The sequence below is a fragment of the Nilaparvata lugens genome, chromosome 3, assembly GCF_014356525.2.
Source record: "Nilaparvata lugens isolate BPH chromosome 3, ASM1435652v1, whole genome shotgun sequence".
Taxonomy (NCBI): Eukaryota; Metazoa; Arthropoda; class Insecta; order Hemiptera; family Delphacidae; genus Nilaparvata; species Nilaparvata lugens.
The window spans coordinates 12,534,945-12,551,618 of record NC_052506.1 but is presented as its reverse complement, the minus strand read 5'-3'; the positions used below and the strand labels follow the sequence as shown (position 1 = coordinate 12,551,618).

The following is a 16,674-nucleotide window of genomic DNA, read 5'->3' as shown; positions in this document are numbered from 1 at the left end:
CTTGTGCGTGGGTAATGGAGAGTGCATTGGTGAATTGTTGAGATGATCAAACGTCCATGCCATCGGCGGGATTCAAACCCACAAACTAGCAGACCGAAGTTTGTAACGCTTCTTACCACTGAACCAACCCGGCCGGCTGAAGCAATGATTGAAGCCGAACATAAAGGTAATCTTGCTATATCCTCAAATAAGATTAAGGAGTGAGTTGATTTCGTTGATCAACGAGCCTGATCTGTATAATGATTCAAACAATATTGATGAACGCAATTGGCTGAAGCGCTGAACACAGATTGAAGCACTATCTATTAGGGAAAACATAAGTTATAGTGCAATCTCTTATAGGAAAATAATTTCCAGTAATTAGGATAGGCTTAAACCTGATGGGGTTTTAGCGTTATCGCTATGATCATTCAATCACAATTTACTCACTCCAGGATACCATGAGTGAAAGCATAAATTCGACGATTCTTCAGTCAATCAATTGTACTGGAAGGATGACTTAAACTAAACTGGACAATCAGGACAATGGATAAAACTTAATACAGATTCCAGCGTGAACACATGGCTTTTTTGTGCGTGTTTCACTCCTGCTCAGGGAAAGAATAAAATACAGTTTAATTCATACAGTTTAATTCATACACCGTCACACGTAATACAGCTAGCTACAAATCAGCACAAATTATATTAATTCAGAAAATATTAATATTACTTCTGAATTTCCAGAATAAATATAATGCTGTGCCATAGTGACATTAATGATTTCTAATTTAGACAATATCTTCCTTTTTCATCTTTGGAGGCAGTTTATTCGCTTTAAGAGGATTATAAATTTAATTGTAAAAAAGATAATTCAAGACTAGCAATTTAGTTCTTTTTAAAACATGTCATAGAAGATGAAGTAAAAAATGCAATATATGGTCTAAAAACAATATTAGTCAAGGCATTGATGAAATTAATAGTAAGATTTTGGAAATAGTAGCTCCTTTTATAGCTCGGCCGTTAACTTTTATAATAAATAAATGAGGATTTGTATAATTTGGGCTAAAAAGACAGAGTATTGCTGCACAATTACTTGATATGATTTATAAATTAACATCAATAATTTTGGGGTCCTATTTTTTCAAACTAATAATCACGGATTTTTTTCATGAGAAGGAGACTCTTGAAAGTTAATAATTAAGACAAATACATCTTAGATTGAAGTAACTAGAGCAGTCTATTTCTGAATAGAGTTGTGTTCACATTTTTTCACAAGGCAAATCTGGAGAAATCTGAAGAGTTCTAAAATTTTTCATAGTTTTTATTATTTAATACAACTAAATACCATGAAGAATTCATATAAATTTGAAGGCAATAAAAAAGTTCAAAACTTTCAGCGCATATCCATTTGTGGATATTTCATTCTGTGATTGTATATTTGTTCCATTCTCAATAATATATGACTGACTTGTGAAGAATTTTCGGAAGACAATTATTAAATACTTTATATTAGCACATTTTAAGTAATGTTCCAATTTTGGAGAGGAATCTTCAACAGACAATGGTTAAAGGAAGTACTACCAAATACAAATTTGAATTATTAAACGGTCCAATTGCAGTTTTTTCATTCTTTGTTTGTATATTTATGTTCTATTCTCAATAAAAAACTGCTGAAGATAAAATTATACTTTGGTTATTAATTTTTATGTAAATACAAGTAGTCCTGAACAAGAAAATGAACATTGTTGAGGATATTATGTTCTTATTGAATGGGTAAGATTGAACAAACACTGATTACTTCATTTCAAAGTATCTAAATAAACAAGTACAATAATAGAAAATTGAACAATTACTGATTACTTCATTTCAAAGTATCTAAATAAACAAGTACAATAATAGAAGATAACAGCAGAAAAGTTAATAAAATCTGATTTCATTTGATTTTTGAAGTTAAATGTTAATTTAATTTCAAGAATGTAAGTGAATTAACGATCATTAAAATAACAGCAAACAAGTCAATAGAATCTGATTTGATTTAGTTTTTGAAGTTAAATGTTGATTTAATTTAAAAAATGTAAGGGAATTAACGATCATTAAAATAACAGCAGACAAGTTAATAGAATCTGATTTGATTTGATTTTTGAAGTTGAATGTCAATTTATTGTGGAAGTTTCCCGTTCTGTTATGGAGATGCTACTGAGGGAGGCTAGTGAGACCCTCCCTGTGGGCAGGTCGGCCTTGGACTCTCGTATAAATACGCACCGCGCTTGGCTGACGTATCACTTGGGTCTTCCTAGGCAGATCTTTCACATCACACCTCCAACATGAAATTTCTGGTGAGTTTTTCGTTTTCAAATCTAACAACATCCAGTATTTTCATCACAATACTTGTGAGAATCAATCTTTTGCTCAAATTTCAGAGAAGATAATTTATATCACTTGTATTGAAATCTTCATTTCTTGGGAAGACGTTTTAAATAATTTGAAAAATTCATACTTCACACAATTATTTTCGTGGATAATTCAAGATTGCGTCCATACACCATCATATTTTGAAGTTTTATTTGAGTCCTATTAAATATGTAGTATTGGGTATGTGTAATTCATTGCCCTTAATCGTAAGCTTATGTGGAACATTCTATATTTTTGACAATGAATTCTTCTCAATATGGAAGGGAAAAATTGAGTTGATATAGGTATAATTAGGTTCTTCTAGAGTGAAGATCGAGAGTAAAATTGAAAACTTTTACATTGGGAATAGATTGAAAATTAAAGGCTCTGATAGCTGAACAGTATCTGCTATTCTATACGAGTATTGTTGAAATTTAAAATTAAATGTATGGGACTTGATCTTCCATCTTACTTAATATCGTATTAGTAAATAGATGAGACATTCAGATTAACAAGTGATGTTTTGAGAACTAGTATGAAATGCATGATTCAATATCATATTTAATAATTTGTGATTGAATCTCTCTCTATATAAATACATTTCTATCAAATTAAAAAAAAAATACTGAATAAATGTCTAAAAGTATAGAATTCATTATTTCAAATCGCCATCTTTATCATTTGAAACATTTAATATTTTCAGATTTTTAGCGTTACATTAGTAGATAGTTTATAGATAGTTATATAGTTTATAGATAGATAGTTAGTAGATATTTTAAATTAAAGGAAAATTAGAATTGATATTATACATGTAATAAAAAGTTACATTAGAAAAAAAAGAATAAGAACTTCTACAATAGAAATTCAATTGGATAATCCAGCTTAATTATAAAAAACCGCTTTTCTATGGAATGTAGACTTTTTTCTCATGTAATGTACTTTGAAATAAATCAATTGAATAACTTATTAATGTGTATTGAATACGAATTGATTTCCTGTCAGCTATCGAACTTTGTATTGAGAAAAAATCATTTACACACTGCCTGCACGAGCTCAAAGATTATTTATACAATCGAAAGTCAGCAGTAGTCCAATTAATTATTATTTATAAAATATAGGATGATAGTGTTTGTGAATTATGATTCCAAATGCAATATTATGAAACTGACAACATTATAATTAAAACTCTCAAATTTATCTTGCAAACCGAAACCTTTTATATAATCTTCTGGGAATTATCAGCTTACAATAAAGTGTTAGTTATCAATTTCATATGTTGTGATTACTTTATGAATAAGAAAATACTAATTTTCTAAATAATGCTATTCCCAGAACTTATCTATTAATGAAGTATGTTTTAATGCGATTTTAGGTAGCATTGTGCGCAGTTTTGGCAGTGGCTTGTGGCAAGCCAGCAGCCGTCGGTTATGCCTACTCGGCAGTGGCCGCCCCCGGCTACTACCCATGGGCCCATCCAGCAGCCTACAGCCCACTCGCCTACTCTGCCCCAGTCGCCGCCCCCGTGGTTGCCGCTCCCGCTGTCTACTCTGCCCCAGTTGCCGCCCCCGTTGTAGCTGCCCCAACCGTGTACTCTGCCCCAGTTGCCGCCCCCGTGGTTGCCGCTCCCGCTGTCTACTCTGCCCCAGTCGCCGCCCCCGTAGTTGCCGCCCCCGTGGTTGCCGCCCCCATCAAGAGCCAGTACCACTCTCAGGATGAGCTCGGACAGGCCAGCTATGGACATGCTGAGCCCGGTCAGACTCACAACGCCGTTCAGGTACAGTAAGCCAATCAATCACATTCAATTTTATAGCTGGATTAATGTGATTTCAGAATTATATTTTTCTAATAAAGTTCACAACATTATGAACTCGGAGGAATAGAATTGAGTTTATCTTTCCATGTTGATAAAGAGAATTGATTGAGAAATATTTCACTGTGATTTGCTTCACTGAAGCAAATCTTCAAATCTAGATGGTTATGAGAGTATCACTCTCTATAAAAAACATCAGCGAACTTTTTACTTCCAATAATATGATTATTTTTTATGAGACAATTTTTGATTTTACACCAATTAAATTCCACCAAGATTCACACAAGCAATCCTAACTTCAACTATATTTTTACTAGAGCAAATTAGGCATAATGTCTGTGAAGAACCTGTATGATTTGCAACAAATCGTCTGAATTTCTGCAAGAAATGTTTGTTTTAGTCCTAAAAATCTTGTTTATAATTTGATTGTTGTTTGTTTTAAGAATGTCCACTGAAAATGTGTGTTTGTTTTTAGGACGCCGCTGGCAACAAGGTTGGAAGCTTCAGCTACGTGAACGCCGATGGCAAGCTGGTGCGCACAGACTACGTGGCTGACGCCCTCGGCTACCGCGTCGCCTCCAACGACCTGCCAGCCGCCCCCGCAGTAGTGCCCGCCGCCCCCGAGGACACCCCCGAAGTAGCCGCCGCCAAGGCCGCCCATCTCGCCGAGGTTGCCAAGGCCTCCAGCCGCAAGAGGCGTGCTGCCGTCTACCCCTACTCTGCTTACCCCTACGCTGCCTACCCCTACGCCGCTTACCCCTACTCGACTGTCTATCCCCACGCCTACCCCACCACCCACACCGTGCCCGTAGTCACCGCCGACGGCTTCCTGGCTGACACCCCCGAGGTGGCACACGCCAAGGCTGCACACTTTGCTGAGCACGCCGCCGCCCATGCTCGTGGCAAGAGGAGCGCCACCCCCGTCATCACCCCTGCCGCAACCACCCCCTACATTGCCCCCTACTCTGCTTACCCCTACTCTGCCTACCCCTACTCTGCCTACCCCTACTCTGCCTACCCCTACTCTGCCTACCCCTACTCTGCTTACCCCTACTCTGCTTACCCTTACTCTGCCTTCTACAAGAAGTGAACACCAAGGGAGATCTCGCCGCCGCTCAGAACCAGGGCTCCCCTGGAAGACCCGGCTTGGTTTTACCGGCTCCATTACCACATCTCACAAGGTGTATACACTACTATGTAAATAGGCCTTTATAAGGTTTATCTTAAAAAATAAAACAGCTCTTGTTTAAATACAGTATTTTGATTTCAATCACCTTTGCATGATCAGTTGCAGCCGATATGATGTGGACAGTCTACAATATGAAAATTACAAAACCAGTAATATTATGGTTTTCAGTTTTATGGAGCTCTATTGTCATTTATCATTAGGCGTTATATCAATTGATTAAATTGCTCTACAAAACCAGCAATCACGGTTTCATTTTTATGGAGCTCTAATGTAATTTATCATTAGGCATTAAGTTATATCTATTGGTTGGAATGTGATTATAATAAGAAAAAGATCATAAAAAAATCGCGTATATATACAATCTTCTAATATTTTGTAGGCTGACTTTTTCTGATTATTTGGATTTCAATTTTGTTTTAGATTTGAATGAAATTGGAAGATAATTCACTTTGGTTTTTCCTCAAATTGAATGAGTAGAGGATTACAAGCCTAGTGAAACTTTTCTCTCTGATGTCTTCTCAAATTAGATAGGCAGGGGTTACTAACCGATTAAAACTTGTGTGAATAGTAGTTTAACAAATCAATTCGATCAATCGTATACGAATAATAATGATAAATTGCAATTCGAATTGTAGATTTTCAACTTGAATAAATTTCAGTTGACTTTAATAAAGTCTTCAATAGAGTCTAATTATAGTCTTTAATGAAGTCTAAACTGTAGGGGCAAGGATGTGATTCATCATGATATGTCTCAATTAAGCTGAAATAATTACTGAAATAAAATTCCTTTTTTTTACTGAAATAAAATACTTCAAAAAAAGTTTTAACCAATTCAATCAGTTAAGATAAGGTACCCGAAAAATTGTTTATATGTGGTACATTTTATAATTTGGCAGTAGATCAATAATCATTCAAATACGCACGGTTTTTGGTCCATTTATCTCTATATAAAGTATAGAACTTCACATCAACTATAGACTATAATTTAGTGGTCTCTTGATTTCCAGCCACAAGAATAATCTTGAAGTAAATGAAATGAAGGGTTTCAAATACAATATTCACAAGCATTATTATATAACAGCAATGTTACCATGTCTGACACTTCCCCAGGCAATACATTGTGGCGAAGAATAAATTATCAAAGATAACTTGAAGCTTTATCAATAGTATTCCACTATTCCAAAATCTCCTATTCATAATATTATTGATATATTTTTTAATGGAAAGAAAATTATTTTATTTGCTAATTTTTTATAGATACTGATGAATAATTTCAAATGAACTGATCGATCTAAAATCGAGCTGGATGGAATGAAAGAGAAGAATTCCAAGATTTTTACAGAAAAAATAAGGATCCAGTTAGGCTAGCTACTGTACACACACATCGATTTTTGTTCTGAATATATTTTGTCGTCCTTATAAATCATATAAGATTGAACAGATAATGTTTGTCAAGTTCCGTCTAATCTAATAGAATTCATAATGACGGCAAAATATCGTACGAACAAGAATCGATGTGTGTGTACAGTAGCTAGCCTAACTGGTTTCTTCTTTCTTTTCTGTAAAAATCTTGGAATTCCTTTTTTCATTCTATCGAGCTTGATTTTTAGATTAGCAGTTCATCAGAAATTATTCATCAGTATCTATAAGTAATAAGCAAAGAAAATAATTTTCCTCTTCATTAAAAAGTGTATCAATATTAATACGAATAGGAGATTTTGGAATATATATTTTTTCAAAAATCAATGTGTGTGTAACTGGCTTTAGATGTATGATGTAATACATGAAAAGGAAAAATCTAGAAAATTCAAGAACAACGCATTCCAAAGGACTGTTATCGATACGAGCTGTTCAGTTATTCATAAGGAAGCTATTAATAACAGGTCAGAGTGAGAAGACAAGAGGATCGAACGACGGATGAGGAGGGAGTTGGTCAGCCCGGTATTGTTTTTATACAAGATAACCTTCATGGAGGCCGTTACAACGGAAGCTCAGCCCTCAGCCCAGCCCAGTCTAGTTTCGGTGAGCAGCTTCATCTGCACTGCAGAGCGAGTGAGACAGTGAGCTGGTCAGGAGACGTATCAAATGTCAAGGTCGGAGCTGATCCCACTCAGCTGACTGTTCCATCCAACCGCCTATTGAAATCTCCTCCCATCAACATTCCAAAATTGCAAATGATCAAAGATAAAATCAGATAGATGTCGATTTCATTATTCCAAATTATCCTTATTAGCCTACTCTACTCTGCGCAACCATTTGCGCGCATCTTGTAGAACAATGTAAGACTACATTATATTTCCCTCACAGAAACAACCGAATCGAATCTAAAATTATGAAAGATTCAGTGGCACCATCACTAAAGCAACCTATAATTGACCGAACGTAGTGAGGTCTATGTTTTAACTCGGATTTTCTTTTGTCTGTCTGTATGTAACGCGATTACGGCCAAACGCGTTGATAGAATTCGATGAGATTTGGCAGGAATATTCCTTTTTCAACTGCGCGTCGATGTATACACAGGGTTTTTTTGAAATTTTGCATTTCAAGGATAATATGAAAAGAAAAGGAATTCCTACATACTCTGATATCACTATATATTATATATCATTTACTTTGAAGATAGGATTAATCAGACTAAAGAATTATTCATAATCAATCATCTGACAAGTGGATTATTCATTGCATGCATTACACAGATGTCTGGCCGTATCTATTTCTATAAGGTGGGGTTTCAATTTTTTTATGACTCGTGCCCATCAGTATCAATATTCTCACATTTGAAAAACAGATTTAATAGGTGATTAAAAATAAACTAAAAAATGATTGAATGAACTGAATAATGCTGAATAAATTATAATATTCTTGATTGAGAAAAAATAATTTTAAAATAGTTGAGAAATATTTTTATCAGATGGAAAGATTATCACGGAACTGGATAAATTATCATAATGGGATACAAATTCAAACGTGAACTGAGCTTATTAACATAAGTGAGTTTTTGATCTTGGAGAAAGCAGATAACAGTTTTTAAGAGTAAATTATGATTAAACTGTGAATTGTGATTCAACTGAATCAACTAGAACAGGTGACATCAGATACTTGTGGATGGTAGAACTGCATGAAGTCTACTGTTAACAAAACTACTAGTAATAGCAAGACGAATGTTCGCCGAACGCCGAACATTCGCTGCTTGCCGAATGACACAAATGTCTGGAGCCGGCTTTAGTTGAGAAAACAATAATGCTGAAGTACAGACAACTAATACAACGAAGTACAGCTCTATAATATAATTTTGTAATTGCAAAACGGCGAATGAAATACGGTAATCATTCTAATAGGATTTATTTATTTATTTATTTATTCATATGCAAATACAATTCAGGTAAAAACAACAGGCATTTGCCCAAAACTGCTTCAAACCTTAATTTGGAATACACAGTCTAAAGGTTATGCTACTTACGTAACTTAAATCATAATTCGTACACAATTTTGAGTCCAAAAAATGTATCTACTACAATAGGTAATAGGGCAAGGAAAGTAAAAAGAGAATGAAATCTTTGATAAAAGTTGGTCAACCATCTATGACTGTCTTTAGGAATAATTATGATTATAATTTTATATATGTTATTATGATTAGGTTTATTAATATTATGATCTTCTAGAGGTCATTTTTTATCATACTGTGAGCCCTGTACTAAAATATTTAAATATAATGAAACTTTATTAAAAACACGGAGTGATCTGATTAAGTTATCTCACATTTTTGAAAGAGTATTCAACCAAAAAATCTAATTTCAAAGTATTTGATTCGACTAGATCGCGAAGATTAGAATCAACTTAGAACACACAGATTATATGATTATTATATCACATTTCACGCATTCTAATGTCAGCAGAATAAACTTATGAATAATTTATTAACATAAAAAACTTGTAATTCCTGTTTATCGAGATGGACTGTCTGAGCTCGAGATTGATTTTTTCGTTGATCAAGATAATAGCTACATCTTACTACTAATTTTCACAACCGAAAAACAGCTACGATTGGATTCACCAAATGCTTTTTCAGATCATAACTATTTATTCGTTCTTTTGTTGAATTTATCATATTGCCTCAGTACAGAGTCACGATTCATCTATCAAAGCAAGAATATTTTCTTATTTACAACTGTTGAAAAACATCCTATCAGAATAACTTACGTTTGGGAATTATTAATCGTAAGAACGATTTTTCAACTTGTCAATAACAATCAAATTTGCGATTGAAAACTTGGAACTATAACGATTAAAAAAACTTTATATCAACTGTTTTAGATATAATGTTTTTATTAAAACAGAATGAGTTTGTTATTTACAACTGTTGAAAAACATCCTATCAGAATAACTTACGTTTGGGAATTATTAATCGTAAGAACGATTTTTCAAACAATCGATTTTGCAATTAAAGACTTGGAACTATAGCGATTGAAAAAACTTTATATCAACTGTTTTAGATATAATTTTTTTATTAAAACAAAATGAGTTAGCTAATCTAAATATACTTCTGCTTTTTTCCTCAGGAACAACAATAATCTTATCTATCAAACCTTATTAATCAGCAACAAAATGATCGATCAAAATGAATAAGCTATCAACGTTATAATAAAATACGATGTTATTAAAAGTATTTCGATGGAAAGAATCAATAAAATATCAAAGAAAATCAACTAAATCATAAGTTACTTTATTGAGTAGAGTTGAGAGCTGCAGTCTTGCAATCTCATAAGCATAGAGACTGACATTCAGTTCAATCTGAATATTATAAGTTTCAGAAATATGAAGAAATTGCTGTAAATATGGAAGTGGAGCTGGAAAACTCTATCTATCACCCACAAGCCAAAAGTATTTGAAATGGCAATTCCAATGCTGTAAACGTTGAAAGGTAGCCAACAATATGATGGAGAAATAGAGGGATGAATCTTGGAACCTGGATGAACGCGTTTATATAACAGGGCTTATGCAATATTCAACTCAATTTCCAAACAACCTACAGTAAAAAAGTGTTCATAGTTTCATTTTTTCATCATGTAATACAACACATGAGTCATTACTCAGTATTAATGCTAATCACAGTATATCATATAATTATATTGCATTATTAATTAACTATTCGTATACTTCTAAGTCAATGGAAACGAAGAAATATACAAAACTAATTAGGTATATGACCGATGATGATAATTATTAAAATTTGATTAATTTCAAGAATTTACATGCAATCTAAGGTCGAAAATTGATATTAGTCTTAACTATAACTGGTGAGTTATATGATATTAGCTTCAACTATAACTAGTATTATAAATCAGAAACAATCAGTCTTACCTCTCGTGCCATCGATGTTGATAGGCCTGAATCCAACACTTTCGGCTTTGGCTTGCAGTTTAGTTTGTACGTTCTCAGCACCCTCCTTCATTTTCGCGATGATTCCTAGAAAATTTTCAGAAAATCATCAAGAGTTCTTTCATAAGATTACTAAAAATCTATTTCACAATGTTATTTCGGTCATAATTACAAATAAAAAAAATAAAGAGGAATCATATCTTGAATGATTATTCAAAAGGTCTCAAAAAACAATAATCAATAAGAAAGATTCAAGTCTCCATATACAATGACATTTTTCTTTTCCAGCATATCACTCTGAACTTTTTGAGTGTTAAAGAAATTATTTCATTGGTGCAGGGTTTACAAAAAATATTAGTTAAAAAGAGACAAGGGCAGACAACGAGATACTGACCAATTTTTTTAGAATTTTGAAGAACTGAATTGGAAATCAAACAAAATCCAATTAATATAAAATTGATTCAAAATTAGAAAAAAAACTGGTTTAGAAACGTAGCCAGTATTATAGGGGAACACAATGATCAGAATCGTCAAGAAATCAGAATACACTTTGTTAGTTCAATTGAGAGAAATGGAAGTTGATATTATAAGAAGTACATTATAAAATCTTCAAGCAAATATTGTAAATATAAAATGAAGTCAGAGAATTTTAAACGTATTATTTTGCTTGACAGAAAATCTTATAATATTTCGCTCAAGATCTTCACCTTCAAAATAAGAATTCAGGAAGTAGAAGAATAACACATTGAAAATCAATCATTATTACAGCTCAACAAGAAAATAACAATAAAGATATTTTTAACGAGGTAAGACAGTGGAGATAAATTACATCTTTTAATTACATTCCTTATTGAATAGAATAGTTACTATAGTTTGTGAAAATAAGTTGAGACTTGGCCCTTCATCCAAAGAAATTACAGGGCTGCCAAATCGTGAAAAATTTCAACTTTCTCAAATTTCCAATTCAACGTCAGAATTGGATGTATAATATCATCCCCGATATCCTAGTAGTACTAAAAAAGCTTCAGGGTTGAAGGATTAAAACGAAATTTAACATTTATGATAAAATAATCAAAAAGAGCTCTTCTTAAATAAGCTCTTCTTACCGTTTTTTTTTTGCAACATAAATCAATAAATTAATCTTTTCACACAATTTGAATCTCTATTTTTAATGATTTTCTTTTGCTTTCTCTAATTAGCATCATCTCTTTAATAATTAATACTAATATCCTATTTTGATTACAGCCCATAAATGTTTTTTTATCTCTCTTTTTTCTTTTTTTTCAGTCCATTCTATTGCTTTAGTAAAATAGTGTGTTAGACTCCCTCCAGCGGTCCGTAAGTTGCATCTTACGTGCTGGATTGTATTTTTCTCAATAAGTAATAAGTTGCATTATAATATTAAAATATCTCATATTATAAGATTTTGTATATAATAATCTTGTTTGTTTGTTTTTGATATGCATGTATTTTACATTTCCTTGTATTGTGCTTATTGAGAATAAAACTTCATTCATTCATTCATTCAAAATTGGAAACATCGCGAAGATTTGTTTTTTTTAATATCACTATGAGAACATAATCACTAATTAAAAAGTAATTATAAGTCGAATTAAAATGATCCAGACCCCAATAGAACGGAGACATTCTCCCCGTTAATTTGGTATAAAATTATTACGCATTACGACGCCCCATGATTTTGAGAGAAGTGATACTCAAAAGAAAAACAAATCTTCGCGATGTTTCCAATTTTATCATAAAAGTTAAATTTCCTTAAATCCTTCAACCCTGAACCTTTTTTAGTACTACTAGGATATCGGGGATGATATTCTACATCCAATTCTGACATGGAATTGGAAATTTGAGAAGGTTGCAATTTTTCACGATTTGGCAACCCTGTAATTTCTCGGATGGAGGGCCAAGTCTCAACTTATTTTACAGGGAACTCATTAAGGGAACTATAGTACCCTTTTATTTATTTTTTTATGACAGGACCAGTTTCGGGTATTCATCCCATTATCAAGTGTCCAAATCTGATTGATTTTCATCAAATAAAATAAAAGAGTACTTTATAGATTCTATATAATAAAAATATCGTGCAGCCCATTAGAAATAAATGAAAAATATATGTTTTTAGTAAGTTGATTTTATGTGATCAACATAAATTTCTAAGTATTTTTTTCAAAAAAAAAACAATAACGGATTATATTCACATATTTAAACCAAGAATCTCCATGATTCATTGCAATCATTGATCCAGTAGTGAAGGTTATGAAAATTCGCAACACAAATTGTCACACTCTATCCAATAAACCGCTCAACCTACCATGTTTGTCTTTCTCTTTGAGAATGCGTTCTACATCCCCGGCCTTATCTTTCACTTTGCCAAAGAAGTCTGTCCATCGCAAGCATTGAACAAACAGATCAAAAATGGAATAACATAGACTATGATAAGTTATACATAATTGTTAAATGTTAAGCTTGACTGATTCTTAAGGCTGTGCAAAGGCTAAAAATAAACTTTCTACTCGTGATATTATTCAAAGTTTTTCGATTTGTCAAGAGATCATGAAGCTATCAAAATGAAAAAGTTTTCTCAGGAAAAACATTTTTTCTGGTCATTCCTTTTTGAGATATGAGTGCCTAAAGATTCAATTTCTGGGACAGAACATTTCAAATTCGGTGAGAGATAAATCCATGAGATTTAGAGGATAGATTCATCACGGTATTGTTGATCTAGTAGAACAAAAATTTTCTGAAAATATCAACTTTTAAGATAGTTATTCAATTTACTAAAAATAACCAAAAATAACTTTTAGTTGAGTTATTTTTGGTCAATTGAATTACCTTTTCAAAAATTGATATTTTCAGAAAATTTTTGTATTACTAGATCAACAATACCATGAAAAATCCATCCTCTAGATCTCATGGATTTATATCTTACCGAATTTGAAATGTTCTGTCCCAAAAATTCAAACTTCAGGAGCTCATATCTCAAAAAATAATGATCGGAAAAAAAATTTTTTCCTGAGAAAACTTTTTTTATTTTGATAGCTTGATGATATACAAATCGAAAAACTTTGAAAAATATCACGAGTAGAAAGTTCATTTTTAGCCTTTGTACAGGCTTAAGGATCCTTATCAATTTTATTGAAATGATGCATGTATTTCTTCATTTTTTATATTGATAATTCCTTAAGTAATCTATACGATTTCCATTTTGTGAAGCCTCAAGTAATAAACTCATCAATTTCAAAAATCAGGATAACACCAGAGATATTGTTGAATTTATTATCTTATAAGGACCAACAATAATTTTAAAAGTAAGAGGCCAAAAGTGGAAAAACACAAAGAAGTTACGTAAAGTGAAGAAGGGATTTAAGAAATATGAGATACTTCTCAAGAATTGCCAGCAGCAATCACGATACATGCTTCAGGCATTTTTCAAGGCCGCACTTGACAGGTCTAACAGTAAAGGAGGACAAGAAGAACTCTTCTGTGGTTAGTTCACGTTTCCAACCATTTATTAACATGTCAAAATTAATTGAATTGAAGAATTTTCTGATTTATTAATCGCGATTAAGATAGGAAGATCAATCGAATTAAGAGAAATGCTCAAGTTTTATCCAAAAGAGATATTTTAATATGATTTTTGACAAGATTTATTAGAATATACAGAGTGTTTCAGAAGTAGTGTCGAACATTTTAGGGTATTGTTCCTGGATGATAGGAGCCTACAAATGTCGTATTTGAAGTGTCCAAAACTCAGCGGTTATCCTTATAGCAGCCATTTTGTTTTCTTCACTTGGGAATTTTTATCTCAAAAACGAAATGATGTATTGATCTGAAATTTGGCATGAATATTTATGCTATAAAGACTCAACTTCAAAAAATAAAATAAAAAATTATTGTCGATGTAGGTACATATTCAAAATGGCGGTCATTTTAAATTTTTGATTGCAAATTTTATGAAAACTGTTCACTTAACAGAAAATTTACAGGAGACAAAAGTTAGCAAATTTTATCAATATTTCAAGGATACCTCATTTCTTAAGATAGGTCAAACAATAACAGAGAAATTTATTATTTTCGTATTGCATGGATGACCACTTTTCACAATTTAAACATCAATATTACATTTTTAATTCCAATAATTGTATTTAAAATGAAGCTTTGAAACTCGTTATGGCTCCATATGGCCATTTTACAATGTTTTTCAGATCGTTTTTGTTCATAATCATACATGCTGTACGAAAATAATTAATTTCTCTGTAATTGTTAGACCAATCTTAATAAATGAGGTATCCCTGAAATATTGAAAAAATTTGCTAACTTTTTGTCTCCTGTAAATTTTCTGTAAAGTGAACGATTTTCGTGAAATTCGCAATCAAAAATTAAAAATGGCCGCCATTTTGAATATGTACCTACATCGACAATAATTTTTTATTTTATTTTTTGAAGTTGAGTCTTTATAGCATAAATATTCATGCCAAATTTCAGATCAATACATCATTTCGTTTTTGAGATAAAAATTCCCAAGTGAAGAAAACAAAATGGCTGCTATAAGGATAACCGCTGAGTTTTGGACACTTCAAATACGATATTTGTAGGCTCCTATCATCCAGGAACAATGCCCTAAAATGTTCGACACTACTTCTGAAACACTCTGTATATATTGCACATAATCATTTATTGTATTCAATAATCATGCCTTGTATTTTCAAAAATGAAACAATTGTCAGTCCAATACAACCTATCTCTCTTTGAATTGAATGATTAATAATATTTAAGATTTATTGTAACTTATAATCATAATAAGGTAGTTAGTTACAGCAGTACTAGAATAATTCTTCAACATACTACAGTACCTAAAAAAATTGTATGGTACTCCAATCGGAAACAGTTGAAAACTTAATCCGATTTTATACAGAATGCTTAATATTTCTACGCCTACTGAAATAGTCACTCTTAATTATTCTTGACAGTGAACGGTTTTAAATTGGAAACAGGACAAACAGTAGTATCAAGTACAGTATTCAAGTATTTATAGCTTCAAAATAACAATAAAGAACAGTTTTATAATATGAATCCACATATAGCTCGAGTACTTCACTACAAATATTCTTGAATTATCGAAAACTTTCATCAAATCGATCAAGCTGATGAAAATTACTTCAGTAGAAACTCAAGCTCAATGCTATTGAATGTTCATTCGTTTACCAATTCTGTAAAGTATTTTTTGTATCTTTCAGATATTAATTAGATATATTATAGAAAGTTGTTTAATCAAGTGGACTTCTTTGTTATAGCCAAGAATTGCTTTGCTTCGATTCCTCCTCTAAACACGGACTAGTTCCTAAGTAGTTTTCAGAGAAATTTATTGTCTTCTGGAGATAAAATTAATTTAAATTGAAAAAATATGGGATAACCAATCTCTTGAAAAGTTATTACAATACTGGTAGTTATAAGAAATGAATGTAGCAAAGAACACACCTGCAATTTTTTTGTGGGCGTCTGGAGATGCAGACTGAGTGAGGGCAGCCACCTTCTGGTACTCAGAAGCACTGATCAAGCCCTGGGACTCCAGTGTTCCGGGCGACATGGCACTGTACTCTTCACTCAGCAATTGCACTGCAATTCGACATTGAAATCATACTTTTAATCATTACAAAACTTATACTGAAAAACAGAAGCTGCCTCATTGGCATCGAATAATTTCTAAAAAAACTACTTTCAACATAACGAATACCAAGTTAATAGGAATGTGATCAAGTAAATAAAGTTATAAAAATCATGTTACAATCAAGTTGAGAATCAAGTTATAATCAATATACAAAAAGAAGTTAACAACAATGCGATTGGCATCAAATAGCATTATAACTCAACATAACCTCTAGCCACTAAACTTTTTATTTGAAATTAGTGT

At 32.3% G+C, this 16,674-nt stretch overlaps 2 protein-coding genes across 4 annotated transcripts in view; one reads left to right on the top strand and one right to left on the bottom strand.

Annotated features, from left to right (window-relative positions):
* The window catches only part of LOC111049247 (WD repeat-containing protein 7), a 155,845-nt gene that overhangs the window by 100,279 nt on the left and 38,892 nt on the right, over positions 1–16,674 (bottom strand). For both annotated transcript variants that reach the window (XM_039425394.1, XM_039425393.1), the window contains 3 exons: positions 16,242–16,379; positions 13,075–13,143; positions 10,731–10,835 (listed from right to left, as the gene is read on the bottom strand). In XM_039425394.1, coding sequence (XP_039281328.1) covers positions 10,731–10,835; positions 13,075–13,143; positions 16,242–16,379 — 312 coding nt within the window. The remainder of the gene's footprint in view (positions 1–10,730; positions 10,836–13,074; positions 13,144–16,241; positions 16,380–16,674) is intronic.
* LOC120350714 (cuticle protein 18.7-like) lies at positions 2,164–5,431 on the top strand. 2 transcript variants are annotated; one of them, XM_039425397.1, is made up of 4 exons: positions 2,186–2,315; positions 3,743–3,925; positions 4,046–4,144; positions 4,656–5,431. In XM_039425397.1, exons 1-4 carry the CDS (start codon positions 2,304–2,306, stop codon positions 5,268–5,270), a joined length of 909 nt encoding a protein of 302 aa, XP_039281331.1. In that variant the 5' UTR covers positions 2,186–2,303; the 3' UTR covers positions 5,271–5,431. The 2 variants fall into 2 exon arrangements, with proteins under 2 accessions (XP_039281330.1, XP_039281331.1); XM_039425396.1 differs by having other exon boundaries at positions 2,164–2,315; positions 3,743–4,144.

Bases quoted from the DNA above. Each gene is read 5' to 3' on its own strand.
- LOC120350714 (XM_039425396.1), top strand. The intron at 4,145-4,655 runs GTACAGTAAGCC...GTTTGTTTTTAG, and splicing joins AGACTCACAACGCCGTTCAG to GACGCCGCTGGCAACAAGGT.